This window comes from Piliocolobus tephrosceles, chromosome 17 (assembly GCF_002776525.5).
Source record: "Piliocolobus tephrosceles isolate RC106 chromosome 17, ASM277652v3, whole genome shotgun sequence".
In the NCBI taxonomy this organism is placed as follows: Eukaryota; Metazoa; Chordata; class Mammalia; order Primates; family Cercopithecidae; genus Piliocolobus; species Piliocolobus tephrosceles.
Window position 1 is genome coordinate 4,621,239 of NC_045450.1, and position 8,580 is coordinate 4,629,818.

At 49.6% G+C, this 8,580-nt stretch overlaps 1 protein-coding gene across 1 annotated transcript in view; it reads left to right on the forward strand.

Annotated features, from left to right (window-relative positions):
- Positions 1–8,580, forward strand: part of C17H16orf96 (chromosome 17 C16orf96 homolog) — a 46,196-nt gene that overhangs the window by 28,177 nt on the left and 9,439 nt on the right. The window contains exons 8-9 of the mRNA XM_026447586.1: positions 4,267–4,341; positions 5,709–5,873. Coding sequence (XP_026303371.1) covers positions 4,267–4,341; positions 5,709–5,873 — 240 coding nt within the window. The remainder of the gene's footprint in view (positions 1–4,266; positions 4,342–5,708; positions 5,874–8,580) is intronic.

Consider the following 8,580-nt stretch of genomic DNA (forward strand, 5'->3'; position numbering starts at 1 on the left):
AAAAAAAAAAAAAAAAAAAAAAAGAAAACCCATCTCTACTAAAAATACAAAAAAATTAGTTGGGCGTGGTTGCAGGCACCTGTAATCCCAGCTACTTGGGAGGCTGAGACAGGAGAAGTGCTGGAACCCGGGAGGCGGAGGTTTCAGTGAGCCGAGATTGCGCCATTGCACTCCAGCCTGGGCAACAAGAACGAAACTCCATCTTGGGAAAAATCTCAGCACTTTGGGAGGCCAAGGCAGGAGGATCCCTTGAGGCCAGGACTTCAGGACCAGCCTAGACAACATGGCAAGTCCCCATCGCTAAAAAAAATAAAAAGATTAGCCAGATGTGGCAGCACACGCCTATAGTCCCAGCTACTAGGGAGGCTGAGGCAGGAAAATCACTTGAACCCAGGAGGTGGAGGTTGCAGCAAGCTGAGATCATACCACTGCACTCCAGGCTGGGTGACAGAGTGAGACTCTGTCTCAAAAACTAAACTAAACGAAAATAAAATCTTATGATTTTGAATCACACAGATGGTTTGTATTACCAATAGTTAAAGAAGAAGAAAAAAAATAATGTAGAACTAGTGTAGGAATAGGCAGATCAATAGGCCAAGAAGGCTGGGCACGGTGGCTCACACTTGTAATTCTAGCACTTTGGGAGGCCGACATGGGCAGATCATTTGAGGTCAGGAGTTTGAGACAAGCCTGGTCAACATGGCGAAACCCTGTCTCTACTAAAAATACAAAAAAAATTAGCCGGGCATGGTGGCACATGCCTGTAATCCTAGTTACTTGGGAGGCTGAGGCAGGAGAATTGCTTGAGCCCAGGAGGCAGAGGGTGCAGTGAGCCAAGATCGCACCACTGCACTCCAGCCTGGGTGAGAGAGTGAGACTCCATCGCAAAAAAAAAAAAAAAGAAAAGAAAAAGAAAAACGGCCAAGAAGACCAGATCTAAGATTACAAGAACTTAGCATATGACCACTACAGGAAGGATGGACTACTCCACACCTCGTGTTAGGAAAAACATTTCGAGGAATAACAGTAACTCTTGGGTCCCATAGCAATCCTCTAGATGACAAACGCAGGATGGGAGCGAGATCTCATGACTGTCTCTGTCTTGCTCTCTACCATGTGACTTACATGTAAGACTTAGGTTTCCCAGTGTCACCTGGGGTCTTGCTCTATCACCCAGACTGGAGTGCAGTGGCCTAATCACAGCTCACTGCAGCCTTGAGCTCCTAGGCTCAAGTGATCCTCCCACCTCAGCCTCCTGAGTATCTGGGACTACAGGCGCGTGCCACCATGGCTGGCTAATTTTTTTTTTTTTTTTTTTAAAATGGAGTCTTCCCTTGTGCCCAGGCTGGAGTTCAGTGGCACAGTCTCAGCTCACTGTAACCTCCATTTCCTGGGTTCAAGTGATTCTTCTGCCTCAGCCTCCTGAGCAGCTGGGACTACATGTGTGCACCACCATGCCAAGTTAATTTTTGTGGGTTTTTTGTTTGTTTGTTTTTGTTTTTGTTTGAGATGGAGTTTCACTCTGTTGCCCAGGCTGGAGTGCAATGATGCAATCTCAGCTCACTGCAACCTCCGCCTCCCGGGTTAAAGTGATTCTCCTGCCTCAGCCTCCCAAGTAGCTGGGATGACAGGCGTGTGCCACCACACTTGTCTAATTTTTTATTTTGAGTAGAGATGGGGTTTCATCATGTTGGCCAGGCTGGTCTCGAACTCCTGACCTCAGGTGATTTGCCTGCCTCGGCCTCCCAAAGTGCTGGGAATACAGGCGTGAGCCACCACGCCCTGCCAAGTTTGCATATTTTTAGTAGAAGTGGGGTTTCACCATGATGGCCAGGCTGGTCTCAAACTCCTGACCTCAAGTGATCCGCCCACCTCAGCCTCCCAAAGTGCTGGGATTACAGGCATTAGCCACCGCGCCCAGCCAAAATAACAAGATTATAAAACATGAATATAGCCTGGCATGGTGGCCTACACCTGTATTCCCAGCTACCGGGGAGGCTGAGGTGGAAGGAGCTTGGGAGGTGGAAGTTTCAGTGAGCCGAGCTCACACCACTGCATTCCAGCCTAGGTGACAGATGGAGACCCTGTCTCAAAAAATAAAAATAAAAAGCATAAATAAGGCCAGGTTTGATGTCTCCTGTAATCCCAGCACTTTGGGAGGCTGAGGTGGGAGGATCCTTTGAGCCTAGGAGTTCCAGACCAGCCTGAGGCAACATGGTGAGACAGACCCCTGTCTCTGCAAAAAAATTAAAAAAGCCAGGTGGGTGGTGTCACCTGCAGTCCCAGCTCCTCCGGAAGCTGAGGCAGGAGGCTTGCTTGAGCCTGGGAGGTTGAGACTGCGGTGAGCTGTGATCATGCCACTTTACTCCAGCCTGAGTGACGGAGCAAGAGCCTGCCTCAAAAAATAAAAATAAAAATAAGAATAAAGAGGAGGAAACAAGAGACTCCAGCAGAGAAACTAGCCCAAACCTGCTGGGCTGGGAGGTGGCCTGGTGTGCATGTGGTTCAGAGCCCAGGCTTGGGAATAGATGTTTCCTGGGTTTGAATCCTGATTCTGCCACCTGCTGGTTGGATCAGTTCCCTGCGGTTGCTGCGGCCAATCACTCTCAGGGTTCTCGAGGCGGGAATTCTGAAATCAAGGTGTCCTAGACTGTGTTCCACCTGAAGGCTCTAGAGGAGCCTCCTCGCCTCTCCTCGCCCCCTCGCCTTGGTGGCTCAAGGTGTCCCTTGGCTTTGGAGCAACTTGGATGGAGGCTGGGGCCATTATTCTAAGTGAAGCAACTCAGGAGTGGAAAGCAAAGACTGCACGTTCTCACTTGTAAGTGAGCTAAGCCATGGGTATGCAAAGACAGACAGAGCGGGATAATGGACACAGGAGACTCAGGACAATAGAGAGAGGGGGAAGGATAGAAAACTACATATTGGAGCCGGGCACGGTGGCTCACACCTGTAATCCCAGCAGTTTGGGAGGCTGAGGCAGGCAAATCATTTGAGGTTAGGAGTTCGAGACCAGCCTGGCCAACGTGGTGAAACCCCGTCTCTACTAAAAATACAAAAATTAGCCAGGCATGGTGTTGGGTGCCAGTGACCCCAACTACTCAGGAGGCTGAGGTGGGATAATCTCTTTTTTTGTTCTTTTTTTTTTTTTTTTTTTTTTTTGAGAGTCTCACTCTGTCACCCAGGCTGGAGTGCAGTGGTGCGATCTCGGCTCACTGCAAGCTCCGCCTCCCAGGTTCATGCCGTTCTCCTGCCTCAGCCTCCCAAGTAGCTGGGACTACAGGCGCCTGCCATCATGCCCGGCTAATTTTTTATATTGTCTTTTTTAGTAGAGACAGGGTTTTACCGTGTTAGCCAGGGTAGTCTTGATCTCCTGACCTCGTGATCCACCCACCTCGGCCTCCCAAAGTGCTGGGATTACAGGCGTGAGCCACCGCGCTGGGCCAGGTGGGAGGATCTCTTGAACCCTGGAGGCGGAGGTTGCAGTGAGCCGAGATGGTGCCACTGCACTCCAGCCTGGGCGACAGAGCAGATTCTGTAAAAAAACAAAAACAAGTTAAAGATACCCATTCACTTCTGTTGACACCCCAGTGGCCACACTAAGCCATAAGGGAGGCTGTGAAATGGAGTCTTGATTCTGAGCAGCTGGGTTCCAGCTGAAAGTCCAGAGTTCCGTTCGTAAGCGTGAGAGGGAGACCCGACAGGAAGAGAGAAGTAGAAGCCTGTTTGCAGCTTTGCAGGAACCGTGGCCCAACCCTCTGGGGAGCAGCTGCTGCTCCTATTACAAGGAGGATCTAGTGATTGGAGAGAGGGTGGAATTCATGGGGGCAGGTGGTTCTTTGTGGAATTGTGAGGATGGGACGTGAGGTTTTCCCCTAACACTTGGGCACACTGTATGTGGCTCTGATAAGTTGAGGGTAGACTGGAATTCCTGCTGGGACCCCAGGACAGATCAGAAGTGATGAACATGCCTTAAACATCCAGGGAGTGAAATCGTCCACATTGGTTTGGGTCTAACTCCCCGTGGAGGAAAGTTCCTATGACACCAGCTCTGAGGGGACAGCTTGTCCCAAGTCGCATGTTCCTTCCCTTCTCATCTGGGCACCTGGAGCCCTTGAGCCTGCGTCTTCTAACGCCCACGCCCACCTGCCTGCTGTCCGTACGGCCCGCTGTCCCTCCCCAGCACATGGCAACAGTAGAGGTGGGAGGTTGGTATTTGATCCTCAAGGCTCTCCGGGGTGGCAGACATGCCTGTGCTTCTGTTCTTAGACTCTCCAGGCTCAAATCAAAAGACTGGAAATGAACAAGGTGAATAAGAGCACGATGGAGGAGGAGCTGAGAGAAGTGAGTGAGCAGAGGTTCCTCTGCCTTGCCTACTCCCCTACCCAGGGAAACGGAGCCATCCAGGCGAAGCCTGCCAGACAGCCTTCCAGAATTTCCCTCCCTCTTTGTTCATATTGAAAACAGGAGTCAGCTGGGAGTGGTGGCTCACGCCTGTAATCCCAGCAATTTGGGAGGCCAAGGCGGGTGGATCACCTGAGATCAGGAGTTCAAGACCAGCCTGGCCAACATGATGAAACTCCGTCTCTACTAAAAATACAAAAAATTAGCCAGGCATGGTGGCAGGTAACTGTAATCCCAGCTACTTGGGAGGCTGAGGCAGCAGAATCGCTTGAACCTGGGAGGCAGAGGTTGCAGTGAACCAAGACTGTGCCATTGCACTCCAGCCTGGGTGACAAGAGCAACAACTCAGTCTTAAAAAAAAAAAAGAGGCCGGGCGCGGTGGCTGAAGCCTGTAATCCCAGCACTTTGGGAGGCCGAGATGGGCGGATCACGAGGTCAGGAGATCAAGACCATCCTAGCTAACACGGTGAAACCCCGTCTCTACTAAAAAAAATACAAAAAACTAGCCGGGCGAGGTGGCGGGCACCTGTAGTCCCAGCTACGGGAGGCTGAGGCAGGAGAATGGCGTGAACCCGGGAGGCGGAGCTTGCAGTGAGCTGAGATCCGGCCACTGCACTCCAGCCTGGGCGACAGAGCGAAACTCTGTCTCAAAAAAAAAAAAAAAAAGAAAGAAAGAAAGAAAGAAAAGAAAAGAAAATAAGTGTCACATCAACTCCATTTTCAGCAATTGAGGATTATTAACACTTCTATGTGAACTTGAAAATCATACATCAGCTGTGCACAAGGTGGCTCATTCCTGTAATCCCAGCACTTTGGGAGGCTGAGATGATAGGATCACTTGAGGCCAGGAGTTTGAGAACAGCCTAGGAAACATAGCAAGATCACAACTCTACAAAAAAAATTTAAAAATTAGCCGGGCATGGTGGAACATACCTATAGTCCCAGCCACTCGGGAGGCTGAGGTGGAAGGATCCCTCGAGCCCAGGAGGTGGAGGCTGCAATGAGCTATGCTTGTGCCACTGCACTCCAGCCTGGGCAACCTCGCGCAAGATCCTGTCTCAAAAACAATAATAATAATAATAATAATAATAATAATATCATACATCAACTTCCCTGTTATAGGAAAACCTTGGCTTTGATCCCAAGATCATGTTTGAATCCACATAGACCCCAGGGTTGCATTTAAGCCAAGGCTAAAAGTCCAGAGTCCCAAACTAGAAGCACCAGACCCAAGGGGTGTGATATCTCCCAGCTTTGCCTTCCTCCATCCCAGCAGCCTCACCTCCCTGAGCTCCCTGTCTCCCTAGAAAGCCGACAGGAGCGCCCTGGCAGGCAAGGCAAGCCGAGCTGACCTGGAGACCGTGGCCTTGGGGATGAACGAGATGATTCAGGGCATGCTCTTCAAGGTCACGATCCACGAGGACAACTGGAAAAAGGCTGTAGAGGAGCTCAGCAAGGATGTGAACACGAAGGTGAGTGCCCCTGTGTTGATTTTCACTTTCTTCCTAACAAATTAACCCAGAACTTAGCAACTGCAAACAACAAACGTTCTCAGTTTAGGAGGAGCAAGAATTTGGGAGTGACCCAGCAGGTTAGCTTGGTGGCTCAGGGTCTCCCATGAAATTGCAGTCAAGATGTCATCCAGGGTTGGTCTCATCTGAAGGCTCGAATGAGGCTGGATGAGCCAATTCAAAGGAAATTCCCTCACGTGGCTGTTGGTAACACTCTTCAGTTCCTCATCCCATGGACTCCGCCTTAGGGCCACTTGAGTGGCCTCATGACATGGCAGCTGACATCCCCCAAAGCAAATGATCCAAGAGAGGAAGGAAGAAGCTGCAGTGTATATATATATATATATATTTATATTTATATTTATACACACACACACACACACATACAGGGCCTTACTCTGGGCACCTTCCCCATACATAATCAATACATGAATTGATCCCCATTTCACAGAGGATAACACTGAGCCTCAGAGAGGTTATTATACTTCCCTCAGAAAACGCTGCTGCTCATGGTGGAGCTGGGACTCAAACCCAGAGCTACCTGATTCTAAACCTAATTTAACCTCTTTGGGTCAGTCCAGCCACCTCAGTTGCAAGAACCATGTAGCACTCTCGTTGGACCAACTGTTCCGGTCTACGACACTATACTAATTGCGGAAGGGGCTATGACTCCTCTAGACATTTCCCTGGGGTCTGGCACATCACTGGCAGTCAGTAAATGATGAATGAATAAATGAATGACTGTCACGGACCTCAGAGACTCCCCTCCTCCACCCCACATCCCTGCGCTTACCCAGGAGAGAGGCATAGTTAGCCTCCAGGATGGTCGCCAGCCATACCTCTTGGTATTCACACGGTTGTGTAGCCCCCTCCCAGCTTGTGTAACCAACAGGATATTAGAGAGATGATGGAGGGTGACTGCCTTCCATCATAAAAGACATTGCAGCCAGGTATGGTGGCTCACACCTATAATCCCAGTACTTTGGGAGGCCAAAGCAGGCAGATCGCTTGAGCCCAGGAGTTCAAGACCAGCCTGGGCAACATAGTGAAACTCTGTCCTCCCCACCAAAAACAAAAAGCCAGGTGTGGTGGCACACACCTGCAGTTCCAACTACTCAGGAGGCTGAGGTGAGAGAATACCTGAGCCTGGGAGGTTGAGACGGCAGTGAACCAAAATCGTGCCACTGCACTCCAGCCTGGGCAACAGGAGCACCCTGGCAGGCACTCAGAGTGAGACCCTATCTCAGAAAAAAAGGTGGGGGCTCATAACAACCAAAAGCAACACATGAAGAGATTGTACTTGTTTCCTGGTTTAATTGAACCAAGTCTACAAATGGGCTGGAGATGACATCCAAGTCAGGAATTGTTGCTAATCGTATTAAACATAATAGTATTGTGGTTAGAGAATAAAATGTTATCACACTCAAATATTTATTAGGGAAATGTCACCATTTCTGTAACTAAAAAAAAAAAAAAATACTCCAGCCACTAGGCACAGTGGCTCAACGCCTATAATCCCAGCACTTTGGGAGGCTGAGACGGGCAGATCACGAGGTCAGAAGATTGAGACCATCCTGGCTAACAAAATAGAACAAAAATTAGCCAGGTGTGGTGGCGGGTACCTGTAGTCCCAGCTACTCAGGAGGCTGGGGCAGGAGAATGGAGTGAACCCTGGAGGCAGAGCTTGTAGTGAGCCGAGATCGCGCCACTGCACTCCAGCATAGGCAACAGAGTGAGACTCCGTCTCAAAAAAAAAAATACTCCATCAGGTGGCACAGTGGCTCACACCTGTAATCCCAACACTTTGGGAGGTTGAGATGGGAGGATCACTTGAGCCCAGGGGTTCCAGACCAGTGCTGGCAACATAGCAAGACTGTATCTCTGCTTTAAAAAACTATTTTTGGCCAGGCACAGTGGCTTACGCCTGTAATCCCAACACTTTGAGAGGCATAGGTGGGTGGATCACTTGAGATCAGGAGTTCGAGGCCAGCCTGACCAACATAGTGAAACACCGTCTCTACTAAAAATGCAAATTAGCTGGATATGGTAGTGGGTGCCTGTAATTCCAGCTACTCGGGAGACTGAGGCAGGATAATCGCTTGAACCCAGGAGGTGGAGGTTGCAGTGAGCTGAGATCGCACCATTGCACTCCAGCCTGGGCAACAGGAGTGAAACTCCATCTCAAAAATAAATAAATAAAGTAAAAGTAAATAAATAAGGCCGGGTGCAGTGGCTCACACCTATAATCTCAGCACTTTGGGAGGCTGAGGTGGGCAGATCATGAAGTCAGGAGTTCGAGACCAGCCTCGCCAATATGGTGAAACCCCATCTCTACTAAAAATAAAAAAATTAGACTGGGTGTGGTGTCTCACGTCTGTAATCCCAGCACTTTGGGAGGCTGAAGTGGGCGGATCACCTGAGGTCAGGAGTTCGAGACCAGCCTGGCTAACATGGTGAAACCCCGTTTCTACTAAAAGTAAAACAAACAAACAAAAAAATTAGCTGGGTGTGGGAGCACGTGCCTGTAATCCCAGCTACTTGAGAGGCTGAGACAGGAGAATTGCTTGAACCCGGGAGACGGAGGTTGCAGTAAGCTGAGATCGCACCATTGCACTCCAGCCTGGGCAACAAGAGCGAAACTCTCTCTCAAAAAAAAAAAAAAAAAAAA